The 17,728-nt window shown below is 37.8% G+C and overlaps 1 protein-coding gene across 1 annotated transcript; it reads right to left on the bottom strand.

Annotated features, from left to right (window-relative positions):
* Positions 1–3,952: 3,952 nt before the first annotated feature.
* LOC145767295 (solute carrier family 75 member 1-like) lies at positions 3,953–14,738 on the bottom strand. Its single transcript, XM_082579089.1, has 10 exons — positions 14,544–14,738; positions 13,714–13,810; positions 13,233–13,495; positions 12,569–12,757; positions 12,046–12,148; positions 11,668–11,761; positions 7,922–8,045; positions 7,405–7,495; positions 4,829–4,876; positions 3,953–4,278 (listed from the first exon to the last, which is right to left on the bottom strand). Exons 1-10 carry the CDS (start codon positions 14,691–14,693, stop codon positions 4,073–4,075), a joined length of 1,365 nt encoding a protein of 454 aa, XP_082435215.1. The 5' UTR covers positions 14,694–14,738; the 3' UTR covers positions 3,953–4,072.
* Positions 14,739–17,728: the final 2,990 nt, after the last annotated feature.

Raw genomic sequence — 17,728 nt, 5'->3', positions numbered from 1 at the left:
GTCGTTGTCATCGATACACTTTAGATTTTGGCAGTTCACCTTCGAGGGATTTTGGTAAATGGAGGCACAATTATGCAAAGAAACACATTGAAACTTGTGTTCAGCAAACATTTCAAAACTACTGTATAGTGTATATTGTTTTCTTTTTTGGTGCTAAAAACCAAATAATGGAATTCTGTAACTCAAAAAATTGCTTCAAAGCGCTGAAGATCAACAGTTTGATGTATTAAACGCTTGCTAAAAAGATGCTTGATTGAATCTTTATCCTCGGTCTGGAAAAGCTTCTTGCAGAGCTTAATCCTGGCAGTTTCGCATACTTGTAGAGGTTTTGAATCACTGACGCAGGCCCGGTCGCAAGTTTTCAAAAGGTACCATTAAAAAATCCCCTTTGAAGTTTGTTTGGCAATTGCAGAAGAAAAAAGTGCAATGGCAGTGGTGGGAATCAAACCCACGTCAATGAAATCACTAGCCTATCACCGCCCTAACCCTCTGCGCCAAGTCAGCCGATGGAAAACGAATGTCTTAATTTAACTATGATTTGCGTTTTTTTATTTCGCAAAGGGGATTTTTTAATGGTACCTTTTGGAAAGTTGCGGCCCGGTCACCGAGATTGACAGAGTAAAGTTTCCGATTGTTGAAGTTACCAGGGAATTATTCCATCCATTAGATGCCGCTGAATGAAGAGCAATCCTTAACGTGCGTTGCTCAAGCGCACACCCCAAGAGTCGAACCAGCGCCGCTTGATATCGAAGCTTCTTCGTTCCAGAAGTCACGCGCTAACCAACTGAGCGATCAGGGCGGGCAAATGTTGAAACACTTTATCAATAAAATGGCGCCAGGGAAGACAAAGTTACCTCATAAAAAAACTTAATGCAATTCACGAGTCTTGAAAGGTTAACATGGGCTTGTGCAAACGCTCACCCGATAGCGCATGAAGCATTTTTTTTAAGCATGAAGTTTATGTTCACGCATGCAGGACCTACAACCCTGTTTGGGGCTGTCAAGTGGTGCGTGCAAGTTTTGCAAGCCTTTCAGTGGGCGTTGAAACACACCCCATTCATCGTGTGTATAATTAATCTTTCGACATTGACCATTTCCAGTAGCTAAACAAGAATTGCCTCAAAATTTAACCGTTTGAAGGTGCCATTACTACGCCAGTCCGTTAGAGGCTGTTCACAAGACGTCTTTGGAGATGTTGGGGCGGATTCAGGAGAGATTTCAACAAACACAATGATGTGTAAGGTTTACATTAACCCGACCTTGCAAATGCACTGGGAATAAAGTTGCTGTTTAGTGGGATGCTCGCCCCCTCCCTAAATCCGCCAGTGTGGAGATGTGGTGTCAGACGTTTAGCGGTATGGCATTTCAACAGTTCCTTGGCCAGGTCAGAAAAGCATGGGTTAGACGTTTGGTCATCCTCTGCAACGTGCAGGGCGGAACTCTCCCCAGACAGCAAAATCCATCATTTTTACATTGATTCAACGTCTGCAGACGTTGAATCAATGTGAAAATCATGGATTTTGTTGTCTGGTTGTACCATGGAAAACTACGATATGCTTTACAATTATGTGATGTGCCGGTTGAATCGCTAACTCCAACAAGAAATTTGACATGTCCGAAGACACGAGTAGCAATCCCAACATCAAAAGATTCTGAGAAAAATTTTAATTGCATCGATAAAGTTGTGGAATTTCAAATAAATACAATCTTCTGACAGTAAACAGACAACGCTACGGTGCAGACGGTACCTGAAAGAAAACTCAACTTTCATTTGTAATAAAGTTGTCCACAAATGAAAATTTTTCTATACAAGACTGCAATTTCAAGCACTAAAGCCAGTTAAGTGTGCAACTGCTAAGAACTGTGCTTCACGAAATGTCAGGCCTGCTGTCGATGGTGCAAAATGTGAGAGAAATCGTCTTCCCGGTAGTCAAAAGCTTTTACCCTGAGAAAGATTTTCAAACTTTGGAACTCCAGCTTATTCACGTTGGAATTTCTACTGTTCTGGCGACGATAATGGGGACGTAGTACAGAGGACTAAGTTTAGCTTTGCTCATACAGCCTGTGCCTCTGAGTAGACGATTGTACCCAGCCAGAAAATCAGTCATCTTTAATATGAATTCAGCGTCTGCAGACGTTAAATCAATGTAAAAACGGATTGATTTGCTGCCTGGGTAAGTACGAGACATGTGCCAGTGTAGATAAGTCAAGAGTGAGTTTGATCGATTTACCAAAAATATCTTGAGTATATAAAATTAAGTTAAAGGGAAAGAGGATAACTACAACATACGGTAGCTACTATAAAAAGACAGGGATATCTAGAAAAGGGGATATGAAGGCTCGCAGCGATTGCTTTATTCTCATGACACTACCAGGGCGGTAGTTTGTAGCGCGTTAAACATGTGGTTCTTTTTAAAATCGTAGAAAGTTTTGTAGTGCAGCTGGTACAATGAGCTACAGAAGACAGTTAGCAAATGTTACGTAGAGCATATTTAAAGAATACTTGTTTACAAAGACAGTTGAAAAGTTACCAGTAAACTGTTTTTTTTAACAAAGCGTTTGCAGTAGGCTAGATATAAAGCAAGTATATGGGTAGTTGAATTAACAAGCAACCACGAGCATGCTGTGAATATCCAGGCCTGATGCTAATAGCGCAATGCAAGTTATCATAACAAGATTTATTTAACTACTATCGGTGCCAATTGTCATTTTACGATAAACACAGATTATTTACGATAAACAAAAGCCCTTCTATTGTCAGACGTAATAAAAGCCTTCGTATCCCCTTCTTTAGATATCCCTGTAAAAAGATTGAATGATATTGCGATAAGTAACTTTCTCATGGAATATACTGCATGAAATAAAATACAAACAAAAAATTTGTCTACAATACATTTACAAAAGGTTACACGCATAACGTGCTATTATTACCTGCTCAGACAGCAAAATCAATCATTTTTGCATAGATTCAACGTCTGTTGATGTTAAATCAATGCAAAAATGACTGATTTTGCTGTCTGGGTCCGTTTAATGTTCAGGCGATGTTACAATCAAAAAGGTCAGGTTTAGGGATTGATAGCATTAACCGCGTGGAAATAACATTTCAATAATTTTGCCCAGGTTAGAACAAATATGAAGCATTGCTTCGTACGATTTGAAAATTACAGAGAAGGTGTTGAATCATGAGGATGCCGATCGTAACTACAGACGAAACGTTGAAACGAAAACTAGATTATTACACCATGATGCCTTGCGGAAATTTGAAAAGCCACTCAAATTTGAAGATGACGCCTGAGAAAGGAACTTATTCCAGCCACAATTACGTCCACGGAAAAAACAGATAGGCGATACAGTACAGGCAGCGAATTTGTACGTGCAGCGACGTTGAAACGATGTAAAAAGAGAACTTTGGTGGACGAGAAAAAGGCGATGTTATCATGACCAGCAGCCGCAAAAACGAATGGCGGCCAAGCCACAAAACAACAGTACGTCGCTTAATTCTCATATGCCCACAATTTCCTATCAAGTTTACAACACACGGTTGAGAGTTGAACAAATAGGATTTCAGTTTTTGAAATAAAAATGAAAGAAAAACGCTACGCGAGGGTTGCATGACGTCATCAACACAATAAAATGGCTTCACTTTGGCATTGGTACAGTCAGGTTGCAATAACATATGGCATCTAAGAACATCGTACAAAGAAGCGGTATTTCTTGAGAACAGGTCAACATGGGTCACGTTAAAACTAAAAAGAAATCATCTCGTTGTCGAACCCTTTGGTAAAAAATGGCAATGTTCAAAAAATGTTTACACAAATTTCAAAACGCCTGCAGGTAAAAAAGCCAACGTCCTGTCTTGGCTATTCAATCGTTTTGACTTGTGTCACAAAAAAACGACTACAATTCAATCCAAATTAAAAATAATAGTAAAGCCGTATGAGAAATCATAAATCTCGTTTGAAGCACCCAGTCAACAAACCAATCCTTTTGTTACATTGATACAACATCTGCAGAAATCGAACCAATGTAAGAAAAGGAAGTGAAAATTGATTTGCTGGGTGAGAGTAGTAGATCATGAATCTTTTTTCTGTTTCGACGCCGGCGATGTTTTTAAAAGTAGCATCATAGGAAAAATGAGCAAGGCGCCCCCGACCAAATAGGTCAGTGTAGCCCCAAATAACCAGTACGACACTGAGGCGCAAAAGGGGCCTACGGTGCGGGCCAACGCCCCGAGTGACCTTAGAATCCCCATCACTCTCCCTTTTTCGGACTCGCTCCCTGCAATTAAACAAGTAACATTATTTTTATAGTGAGGTGATAAAGAATAATAGTTACACAAAAAAATGTCACCATGTGTTATTCTTTCTTACACTGCCATGGTTAATGACATAATATGACATCAATTTCGTTAAGAATGCGTTTGCCGGGAGAGGTTAGTTGACCAGAAATTTGGAACGAACACTTCACAAAAGGTGAAAACCTTATTTAGATATACGAGCGCTTTCAACCAAAAGATACACATCTTGTACCACCTAAAATAAGTGGAGACCTTTGCGTTCCCCAAAAATGTCCGCTTTGGCGAAACTGGGGCTGCGTTTATATCTGAATTTCCGGTCAAATTTACCTTGCGAACCCGCCGCTATACGTCTACGTCCTGTCATCACAATTTTAAGTTTTTATGATAGAAATCAGAAAAAAAGCGATTCAACTTTCTTTCGTTTGAAGACAGTGAATCTTTGTAAATTAAGTTGAGTCTCGGCCATAATAGTTACTGTTAAAAAAACTTCAACCCAGTCTGGCTCAAAAATGATCCGGTGCGGATACTCACCAAACGAAGCCGTGAGAGAAGACAAGCACGGCACTACGGTGGATGCAGCTGCAAAACAACATCAATTTTCAACTTTTTTGCGTTAGTCAATAACCAAGTTTATACTAAAAAGCCGGGTTCTATCGTTTTTAGTTGGCGCCCACAAAAATCCCCACATCCATTCCAACGAGGAGGTGCTATGCTAAGACAGACGTAGTTATGCATCAATCATAGCGACCTATATACAGGTCGCCGTGGCCTCAATCATCTGCTCAGGACAGATGGACGTTCCACTCATTTATGCACCAAAAGGAAGTGAGATATTTCTTTTCTTGTAAGTGTAGTGCTGAACTCAAAATTTTAGATCAAGAGATGGGAAAGTACTTATATATATATATCTACATTTTGGCTAATCCGACACGTTGGAAGAGTCACTTTTTTTTAATGTACAATTTGTTGTACTTTGTATAAGCTACGCATCAGTAGAAAAGTTAATTTAATGCGGTAAGTGTTTTTGTGAAAGCTAGCTTGTAGCGAAGCGTAAAAGCATAGATTTGAGAATTGACCCTTCTAGTGTGAGCGGATATACAAAATTTCGCACCCGGAAAAAAAACAGGCAATATCATCAACGATAGTACCTCTCGCCTGCCAATGAAGCAGAAGACTGAATGATAAGACTAAAGACTGGCTGCTCTCTTGCAGCGCCCAGAATGAACTAGAACTCGAACGAAGTTTGTTTGCAAAACAAAATCTAATTACGTTTGACATGTCAATGTTCTATCAGAATAAAAGAGAAGTTTTGTAAAATCGCTTTTGAACAAAGTTGAAGGGTTGCTCCTATAACTCTTGAACGTTGGTTCCAAGCCTTTTTACATTGCTTCAACGTCTGCAGACGTTGAATCAATGTAAAAATGACTAGTTTTGCTGTCTGATTCGTTTAACAACGAACGAGCAATTCTACAAACTTGTTAAAGTTTGAAAACTGCAAACATACGAAACGCAAACAAGCCGAATCGTAAACAACAACATGACAGAAGTGATTCTCGTCGACTGCTTAAACAAACAATCGACGGAAGTTTTATTGAATACTTCCGTTCCTCAGCCAAGCGATGAATAAGTAAGGCCACGTGTCACAACTAAGTGTCGCGGGAAACAAAATTAAAGTTCTTAAAGATGAAGACTGTTTTGATAATAAGTGTACTCAAATTACAGTGCTGACTCCAGGCGTTAAATCTTTAATTGCAATGACGGTTGATTTTGATTTCTGGTGCAGTATCTACTGTCTTGTCGATTGTGGGAACAGGGAATTGTGTTACGCTAAGCGCATAGGGGAGAAGATCGGCTTTGTTGTTACATTTCGAGATAAAACCCGAGATTTCTAGATGCACGGGACGTGAAATTTGTGACAGAGTGTAAGCACTGTTGCCAGATTTTCTTTTATTGCAATAGCGTTAGGACGCGACTACATCTATCGACTGCTGTACTAAGTTCTTAGTAAAACACCATTTTTATAAAGTTTTGCAAAATTCTATAAAGTTATGGCTGCTTAAAGCAATATTTAGTAAATATGCAATTCCAATAATGTGATTACATTCACAGACATCGCTGTACTGATGAACGGACAAGATGCTGCCTGGGATAGATTTCACACAATTTTAAAAATTTTGAAAAAACCTTATCAGACAAACATTGGTCTGCTTTCTCGCAAGCGCGAAAAATATTTGAACTAGAAAATCAAACAACATCTGGCAACACTGTTGTGTAAAGCACCTAGCCTTCAGCCACAAATTTTCTATCCGATATTTTTCAGCCAGTAGATCAGAATATTTTCACACTATGCTGCTACTACATACTGCAGCAAAAATAATATTAATTTTACGATATTAAAAGCCTCATAGAACGCGTTTAACCGTGGCCTACGATAAAACATTTTCTTCTTTAGTAGGCCATGGTTTAACTAAGTATCTCTACATGAAATTTGCATGATGGAATGTACGCAACTTGACCAAACGAGTTTAGAAATTGTGTGGGAAAGCTGCTGAAAATTAAAACATTTAAAGCTCCGTTGAACATTAATGCGTGAAAATCCATTCGGTTCTTCTTACGGAAGTCGTTGAGCGCTTGGCGTGAAATAACGCTGTCGCATAACCGTGTCGAAAAGGCAGTGGTGGAGACGTGAGTAGGCTTACAAGGGAAGACAAAGTAAAGAAGGAAATTGCAATTGCAAATGGATCGCTTCAAACTACCACGATTATATTCAGCGTTTTCTGACAGCTTACAATTTACCTCACCAAAAACGTTCACTTTATATCCTTTTATTGTTTGTTAATATTAAGAAATTCGAGTCTCGAGACATAAAAAGTTCTAACTAGTTGCAATAAGCGATATATCTGCACGTCAATGCATGTGAAAAGGCGGAAAAACTTCACAGATTTTATTGCACAAATAGATTTTTGGGCCGTAAAGGAAAAACATGTAGCACGGACACAATACCTAAAAACAAAACGAGCATAAACAATAATTGAATATTATGGAAAATATTGTGGTTTTATAGTTGATAATTAAATAATAAAATAACTTGTTTACACGCGACTTACCTATGGAAAAGAAAAGAAGTCCCAAGTAAAGCATCCATGACGTGGTAGCTAAGCCAATCAAAGCGAACCCGGGAATGAGAATCAAGATTCCCTGAAATAGAATCGTGACGTCAACGTGAGAAACTTATAGAAGCAGTGGCTTAAAATAAACACTTTCTGTTCGGGCACAGACTAGTGAGACTACTTCGATGAACAGGCTAAGTAAATATACCGATAGCTTTTATGTGCGAGTCAATGAAAGCAGTTGGCTTAAAGACAGTGTTTTAACAAGCGCAACTTGGTTCGCTGTTTCTTCGGTATTTAGGTTAAACTTAGGAAGGGCTATTCTGGTGAATTTCGAGAAAATCTATTACAACAGTTCAAAAAACAGGAAACGCTTTTGTTAAGATTTTCTCTAAAGTAGTGCCCAACTGCCCATGGTTTATTGTTGTTTTAAAACAGATTTAAAATCACATTCGCAAATCTTGAATGCAAAAGCGGTAAAGTTTGAAAATCACATTTAAAACGCGTCATTTACCCTCATAGCAAGCGTTCTTTCTTTTCCATTCATCTTTCTTCGAATATATCCACCTTGTATTGCGGCCATCACGAAACCAAGAGCTGCAAACATCTTTCCTTGATCCATTCGGGTAAATAAAAATCTGCGTAGTATCAAAGCTTTCGTCTAACTGGCAGTCAACTGATAGCTACGCAAATTGGCTAAAATCGAGTTTTCGTGATGAAATCGGGTAATTTTAAAGGCTTGGTTGCAAATTTGTCTTAATTGGCACTTTCTGTAGCAACTTGAGGTTAATCCCTCATTCAAAAAGGTCACAATAGCAATTAAAAAGCATCGCTAATTGTAATCAAAACTGGGGTGTGGTGAAGACGGGGATAAGTAAACTATACTGTATATCCCAGTTAGCAAATCAACCATTTTTTACATTGATTCAACGTCTGCGGATGTAGTCTAAATGTAATGCAGAAATGTAAAAAACGACTGCTTTGCTGTCTGGGGTGTGTTCAGTGCTAATAATACGGTTTTCACGTCAAAATGTAAATATATATATATACAATATACATAGTTACATATATACAATATATAATAGGGTGTTTCATTTTTTCACGATTTTTGAAATCAAAAATGCTTGGGGTCTAATCAGGTCGGATTTTGGCCACAAACAACCGATCCAAAATATTTTTTCGATCGGACGACTTTTAGAGAGTGCGCGGCCCCCCCAAAGTTTGAAAATTTGAAGCGTGGGAAAATTTGCAGGAAATATGCGATATCTCGGTAACGGAAAGTGATAGGAAGACGTGTGAGGTGTCAACTTGTGCGGAATGGTCAACTTCCTATTTGCGTTTAATACATTTTGCTACCCTATCTGCAACGAAAAAAAAGTTAATTGCAAAAAACTGTTTTTTTCACATTTTTGATGTTTTGTTCAGAAGCAAAACCTTTGGAACCAGTAACTACAGTGATTACAAGTTATAGAGAGCAACAAACATGTGCTATGGCATAGGGTACAAGTGTGCATCGAACTTTACACAACAATGGACTTCCTTTCACGATTGGCTTAGAATACCGTCATCTCCTATCGCACAGTGTCTCTCACATGTAAACGTTTCAGCATAAGCTACCAACACAGATTAATTAAACAAAACAGTTGACACTGACGTGGCTGTGCAAATCAAGAGTCATACACCATGTGAACGCGAAGAAAATCATGAATTCAACAGTATGTACAATACTTGCGGGCTAGAGGTACTCAAACGCAGCTCCAGGAACAGGGATCCCCAGTCATGACCAGTGAAAGCAAAACAAATAAGCAACATCATGTAGAACGAAAAATCGTGCATGTTACCCAAGAATAAAAATTACTGCCGGCATGTAACACTTAATGATTATTCTTCAGCATTGCTTAAATACGACCTCATCAGTCTAACATCAACTTTGCTTTGTTGATCAGAGTTGTCAATAATCTTCTTTCGTTGTAGCAATTCTTTGAGCTTCCCTATTTCCCTCTCATTTGATCTATTGTGGTTGTTGACGCTCTTCCAGAACTGCCTGTTCCCAAACAAAACACAGGGTGCTTGCTTGCTTTGAACAGTGAAGAAATGCTTCAGGTTCGATTGTCTTTGTTGCAGCATATTTTCGATGCTTACCTCACTAGGTAGTGAAGTAAGATCTGTCAGTACATTTTTAGAGAAAGGTGGATTGTCTGAATATATGCTTATGGCAACATTTTTTGGAGAGAGCCAGCAGCTTTTTGCATGATCCAGATAGTAGCGCCACACTACAGTCACTGTGATTATATGTGCTTGGAATCAATTGCTTCAAAAGCTTGCAGGAGATCTTTCTGGAACAAAGCCAGGAAAGGAGCATCCGGGGCAAAAGGATTGAGATGGATCATAATAAAAGACGGAACATAAACAGAAGCAATGTACGAAACTAAACGTGAAAATTTGCTCTTCTCAGCAAACGTGAGATCAAATGGGCTAAAAAGCAGCATTCTAAGGTACCCATTTGCCGTTGTCACCCAACGTGATTGACTAATCTGTTCGTGTTTGTAGCAAAGCAAATGCTTCAAGTTGGCTGGAACATCCATAAACAGTTGACAAGCTAAAACCAACAGACACATTTGGTCACTTCGAAAACTGTTGTCAGAAATTCTTGAGCGTTTTTGATCTGAAAACCATTCAATTTTGCTTCTGAGGTGGAGAGCAGCTATGGGTGTGATTTACTGGAAGTTTCTGAGCTGGTTGAATAAGAGCAAGATGGTTCATCTTCACTTGGTAACTTTTGCTGGTAAGAACTCTGATGACTCAATCTATTTTTTACCCTTAAAGTAAAAGATCTGTCGCGAGATGCAGTAATAAACATCTTTCTGGCAGACCTTTGATCTTGCAAAAACTCAACCTCCTCTTCTGGGATACGGTGCATCCATTGACAGCTACAAGAAAGTCTGCCGTTGTAAAACTTCACTTGTGATGGAATGGCACATTTACACTTGCAGATATCAAACAGCTCATGGAATATACCTTCTGTCGCTCCCGTCTGTGGCTGTTTTCTTTTCTTGATTGCTTTAAATTTGTTTATGAGCAGTTTTAACCTGGTCTCAACTCGAATGATGCTTATCACCGGAAGGCTGGCACTAACCCAAACATGAACTATATCATTTATCAACTGTCCCTTGACATCAGCAAAACATGGAGGCTTCTTAAAGAACTTGGGATTTGTTTCACTGCATTGCTTGCATAAAAAATTGTAGTGGTGAAGAACGCTTATGTTTGTAGGTAATACATTCCCTGGCAGCGTTTCAAATTTCTGCAATGTCTCACTGGCGTCAAGTCTTGTTTCTGGCATAACAGCAATTGAACTAACTACTTCTGGGTACAAATAGCCAATACTTAAATCTTAACACCTGTAATGACAATCCGTGGTAAATTAAAACAGCAGATGGCGAATGACATCGACTCAATCTGCAACGGGAGCTTCTCAAAACCTATACATTACAATTAACAAATCTTCTTACTACAAACTCGAACAAGAATGTAGTTCTGAAAACTTAAGCAGCACAGTATAATATTCTACAAGTCGTCCATCTGCATTGTTAGGTCATAGTACATTTAACAAAACCTGTTGTTCATAAAAAATTTCATTTGTCATCACTGCAGTTACTGGAAGGGTTTTGCTTCTGTAGAACTGGGAAGAAAACACCAAAAATGTAAAAAAACAGTTTTTCGCAATTAACTTTTTTTCCGTTGCAGATAGGGTAGTAAAATGTATTAAGCGCAGATAGGAAATTGGCCATTCCGAACAAGTTGACACCTTGCCCGTCTTCCTATCTCCTTCCGTTACCGAGATATCGCATATTTCCTGCAAATTTTCCCACGCTTCAAATTTTTTAACTTTGGGGGGGCCGCGCACCCTCTAAAAGTCGTCCAATCGAAAAAATATTTTGGATCGGCTATATGTGGCCAAAATCCGATCTGATTAGACCCCAAGCATTTTCAATTTCAAAAATCGTGAAAAAATGAAACATCCTAAATTATATAATATCATCAGTGCATGATAAGTCAACTCCTGATTAAAAAGAATAAACTGCAAGATTGAAATGCTAACGAAAACAAGATTTAAGGTAAAAACTGAATATTCCGTGGCTGGGAGCAAAGTAATCTTGCGGATGCGTCACAATCATTTTCCACTTGAATAAACATTTTCAACTACATACGGTACCATTAGCTTAATTTTTTTTCAATTCACACATTTTCAAAACTTGCCTGCGGTGAACGAGAAATGTCATTGTGAACTCCAAACCAGAAAAAAGGAATAAATATAAAAAATAGGTAAAGCCAACTCTGCGGAGAAGAAAAACTGAAACAAACATAGAAAAAATATTGATATCAATTATTATGTTATTATGCAAAAAAATACCCGTTCATCGTAGCATGCTTGTTATACGCATTATACGTATTTAGTGAAGCAATCACCTGTATGTGATACTTAGGCTTATTATATGGCTTCTATTTCAACACTGAAAAATGCTACCTTGCCTACTTTCTTCCAATTTCCATAAAATGTTTGTAAATATTGGAAGATTGTATTAAGCTTAGATCATCAGGTGGATAATGAGTAAAATATTAAATATCAAAACTAACCTTTGTCGGTGCCTTGAACAGATTTGACGGCAGAAAAGTTAAAAAGAGAAATCGGATTCAGTAAATGAAAGAATTCCTTCATTGATGTTGCTATCGATTTTGCCTTAAAACAAAGCAAGTTACTTACCGGTAATCCGGTATGTTTAGATTTATAACCTTAAAACCTTTAACAAAACAAACCAGAACCATGAAAAGATAATCAAAATCAAAAATTTATACTAAAGTATAAAACTTAACTATGCACAATTGAAATTCTGTTGACAATAGATAACTTTTTTATAGCTTTAAAAGCACATCAACGATCAATAATACATTTTGGTGATTAGATGCCATACTCTGATGACGATCTTGGCATTTTGCACATCAATCGTTAGACATGTGGATGAAGTGGATATATGCCAGCAGATCTTCCCATAGAAGTCCAACGTAAGCAATTGATGTACATTAACTTCATTTAATTTCTATGGTCTTTCAATAACTATGACTGACAAGTCCAGCTACTTTGTGGAAACCTTATGCTTACCCTTTTAGATGGTGGCAGAGTTTCAGGAAGATTCCAAGCAACATAAGCTATACCGATTAGTGTTATTATGAAGCTGAATGCAGCTGGCCCAGCATAAAAGTAGGGTTCGGTTGAAAATATTTTCGTAAACCAAGCTCCCAACATTGGGCCAAATACAAATCCAACAGAAAAGGCAATGCCAATCACTGCCTGAAATAAACATGAAATACACATAATCTTCACAAGCAAGATTTTTAAAGGTTGGAACGACTTGCCATTCCATCAAAAAGTTTATGAACAGTTGTAGGAGAAATTATTTGCCAAATGGTGTTTGAATTTGTAATTAACAGTTCATGAGTGACGCTCAATCATACCACATTTCGCCAAAGTCAAATTTATTCAATATATTCAATGGTTCAATAGAATGTGAAAAACTGTACAAAAAAATAAGTAACGACGACATAAACTGATCCATCACTACACTATTTAAGCATTCAAAATTTTGTCTTTAAACACTTAAATAACAATCAATCTGTTTCTGTTGCTTATTTGGTATAACAAATGAACTTTCTGAAGAGCTTAAAGTATTGGACACTTGAAAACTAGTCCCAGGAAAGAAGTAGGGCATATCCACCAAGATCAGAAGATGAGAGGTGAATTAAAGTAAAGCAAAAAATCAACTCACCATTCCTCTTGACTTTGCTTTAGCTGATGGCAGATCTGCAATCACAGCGGTGCTGACACCAACATTTGCCTCGCTTATTCCCCCAATAATTCTTGCCGCAAGAAACAGTGCAAAACCTTCCGACAGACCCCACAGTGCATACCCAACTGCTGATCCCGTAAGCGAAATGATTATCATTATTTTTCGGCCGTAATAATCAGATGCAGCCCCAAATAATGGTGAGTTAAGAAATTGCAGAAATGAGAATAAAGATCCAATAAAACCTGTGGAAAAACACATGAATTGAAATGATTTATTTAAAGAATGTTAGGAGATGCTTTAATAAAATGAGTAAAGAGTAAGTGTTACAAATTCACTGAATGAATTAGGCATTGCTATTGATTTGACTAGGTAGTTAGCCTATATCGTTAACACAAAGATATTCTGATCAGAACAGAATATAAACGCATAGCTTATAAATATTTGGACAGGTGATACCTACCTCCGAACAACACAGAATTTATATTTTCGCTGTCAGATACTCCTAATAACTTTCTAAAACTTGTTACAGTATTTTCCATAGTTGTGTACAAATATCCCTGCAAAACATTTAAACTTAAAATATATGATAGAACTTAAAGTACCGGTGTAGAAGAGGTAAATAAAACCTAATTTAAATACAGTATGTCTATTGCAGCTCAAAGTTAAGGTATGTTTACTAAATTGACGTAGCCAGTCATTAAAACAATTTGTTATCAAAAATAATAATTATCAGTATACATACACTCGTACAGCCTCTCGAATTAATAAAAATTTAAGTTACGAAACAGTAATGAATTCAATTTTTTTGTCAAGCTTTCATGTATGTACAATGGTAAAGAACATTTCAAATCACTTGCCCCTACCAACCTTACTCATAATGTTAATTTTTCCTTATATTTCATTGGCCCATAATTACGTATATAGTAGATTATGTCGTCTCTAATAAGCTGAACTATCGTAACTCCAAAAATGCAGTTTTGAGAAAATTGGATTTTAAAGTTCACGCTGTGTTTGCTGTACATTCATTTACGCTAGTTCATCGTTCTGTATCATCAAAACTAAAGTAGATAGAGTTACAATGCTTTAACAAAATAAACTGTACTCTATAAAGATACCAAATCAATCAAAAACGCAATTTTGAAAAATTTGGACTTACGATAGTTCAGCTTATTAGAGACGATGTATACATAGATGTATCTGCTTTTAGATTATGTATATAATTTAGTTATCACAGAGATAAAATAGTAAAACTATAGCAGTTAAACAATATATCCTAGGTCTTTAACTTACATGATCATTAGTCTTGTAATATTCAAGTATGGAAGGAAATAAGGGAAGAATAACTGTGAACCCCAGAAGATCAATCACTAATGATACAAAAACAGCTTTAATCACTTGACTGGATTTCTTTTCTTCATCATTGTTGCCGGTTGAAGACATACTGAATAGTGAATATATCCCTAAATATTCTTTTTCAATGGTTACTTATATTTTTTCTTCTTACTTTTCCCTACAAAAGTATATATATCAGTTATATTTCTCAATTTTCAGATATATATTGGTTAACTTGCTTCACAAATAAAATCTAAGACGAGTGACGAACCAAAGTCATTGTTGGTCCATACAAAATAGCCTACTAGCCTGAGTTAACATAAACAATTTTTTCAATACAATAATTTGTTTTCAATTGGCTACCTATATCTAAATGACAATACAGTACATGCTAAAATTTTTGCAATAGATTCCTACAACAACTGCTTGAAATGTTGTATAGCCTGACAGCATAGAAAGAAAGGTTTGTACGGTAGCTTATGTAAGCTTACCACACCCACTAGCGTATGCAGGGGGGCCATTGGGCCATGGCCCCTCCGGCCTCCCCCGCTTAAAAATGTTTTAGTAGTTAACGACGTAGATTAAGGCATTTAATATATTGTTTTGGATTGCACTGTCAAAGCAATTAACAATGTTGTTTCATAGACTAAGCCAATACGAAATACATGGCCCAATCCACCTACCCCACCCCAAGTATGCCAATGTAGCATAGTGTTCTGTAAGCCTATTATAGTGAGAAAGAAATGGATAAAGTCTAAACTAAAACCATACTGGGATATCAATGGCCAGTGGGTTTGGGGGTTACAACCCCCCTTTGGCATGCGTGTGACGTCACGATATTGAGAATGATGCTTTCAGTCTCTTTATGCTTGGGAATGATGCTTTCAGTCTAAAAAAACTTGCCTAATTTAAATAAAACTTCATTAAAAGAGCGAGTTTTGCCAATACCAAACATTCAAACATCTCAGCCAGGAATTAGCAACAAGAAAACATAGAGACTTACGGTAGCTTTATTTCCGAAAAATGCCGAAAAAAACATGATCATATCCCTTTGCTATGCCACCTGACAGCACCATTTTACAGGAATATTCATACCCACGCTTTTGTTGAAAATGCTCTCAGAATGCACCAAATTCAAAGTATTATAATTTTTCAAAATTTTCTGGGGGAGGCCCCCCCAGACCCCTGGGTGTCGTCTTAGGCGAAAACGCTGTCGAACTTTGTTTGCCGGTCGTCAACCCCCCGCCTTTCAAAATTCCTGGCTACGCTACTGTCAATGCCCCACCCCCTTTGAGAAAATCCTGCGTACGCCACTGACCACACCTATAAGTAACAATTCCTTTTAGCAATAAGTAGCTAATCTCTTGACTGAATTAAGGCTGCAAAAGGGGTCCGCCAAGACAGAAAGGTTGAGAACCACTGCTAAAGAGCAATCAAAGCCACACCATGTCACCATAAGCAATGCAAACGAAATCAATGACTTGCCACTGTCCAAACATTACTCCACACGTCACTCACACAGTAGCACAATAACAGATGTTGTAATGTTGCTGGACACAGCAGAGGTGTACAGATCATGTAAAATTTTTAGGATCCAAATGTGGCAATTTCTAGATATCTCCAGTGATGTACGTGCATACAAAAAATATTGACGCCGTCAGCGTAAACATTCGAAAAACCATACGCCGTATGCGTCAATGTAACTTGTAAAAAAAGTTGGCGGCATCAGCGCATACACTAGCGTAAACTCATTTTGTTTGCTAGGTGCCAAACATTCACACGGTATAAACCACTCAAAACAAACAAGTTTCATTTTGAATTTCCACAAAGAAATACACGCATCTGAAAGTGTTCATCTGACATTTTGCTGCGTTTTGACAATATGTCTTTGCCCATTGAAAACATTCTTTCAACTGCAGACCTGGAAGGTATCGGCGTGTTGTAGCAAAAAAAACATTTTGCAGTTTGATTAAAAAAATGCAAACAACAGCTAAGACATTAAAAAGTATGCGTTGATGCTATAAGCTAAAAAAAAACTTTACGTAGTGTCGTAGCCTCAAGCAACAACTATCCAAAAAATGTGGCTGTAAGCGTTTGCGTCGTATATCTCTGGATATCTCAGATACGGATCCAAAGCAGATCTGCATTAATTATATTTAATTTTCATCCTACAAGGCATATTGTCTGATCACCTATTATAACCAGTGTTGTACGCGGCATTGAAATAATTTGACGGCATCAGCGCGAATTGCCTAAAAACTTTATGGCGTAAAGGACTGCGTAAGCTCTTAATGAAATTGACGGCGTCAGCGCTAATTTGTAGCGCTATTTTTTGCCAGCGTCTCATAAAACGGAAATATTTCAACCAAGTTCAGGCTAACAATAGCTATAAATAAAGAGCAGGTATTATGTTTCTGAGACTGTATTGTAATTAGCTGCTCAGTGCTCAGCCTATTAGCTATTTCCTTGCAGAAAAACAAGCATTTCAAAGCGTTTGTCTGACAGTCTGCTGCGTTTGGGACGCATATTCAGGGGCGCCGGAGCGATTTTTGACTGGATGGACAGGAGTATGAAAAAAGGGCACTTTTGTTGCTGAAAGGCCAATTTTTTTTGTAAGTTTTAAGATACCGGTAAGATATAGCAATAATGCTCATCTATCAGCTCTTTATCGAGTAATGATACAAGTGTCCGCTATACAAAGAACAATGGCACGGAAGGGCATCATGCTATTTTTGTCTCTGATCCCTCGTTCTCAATACATGGGTGATCACCATTTGGCGAACTTCGGTTCTTTTGCATGTATTCCAGGGACCCATTCCAACCAACGCAAAAGCTGGTAATTCGGATGAGTCGCGCTGGCCAGAATACATTGTGAAACTCTTATTATGAAACGAGATTTTCCATGAGAAAAAATTACGCTTAGCGCTTGACGCTTAAAAGCGGCAAAATAGTTGACGCGCTATCACTTCCGTCAACTGAAAAATAAATTGACGGCGCTGGCCTCAGCGTCAACGTACAACACTGATTATAACACTTTTAGTTCTTATATAACAAGCATCCTGACTTGCCATGTTATGGTTGCTGAAACAATCACTCAGTCCATAGCATTAGCACAGCAGTAACTAAAAGATCTTAATGTAGGC

The sequence above is a fragment of the Aplidium turbinatum genome, chromosome 3 (genome assembly GCF_918807975.1).
Source record: "Aplidium turbinatum chromosome 3, kaAplTurb1.1, whole genome shotgun sequence".
Lineage (NCBI taxonomy): Eukaryota > Metazoa > Chordata > Ascidiacea > Aplousobranchia > Polyclinidae > Aplidium > Aplidium turbinatum.
Note: the sequence above shows the minus strand (reverse complement) of the source record. Positions and strands in the feature narration are given on the sequence as shown.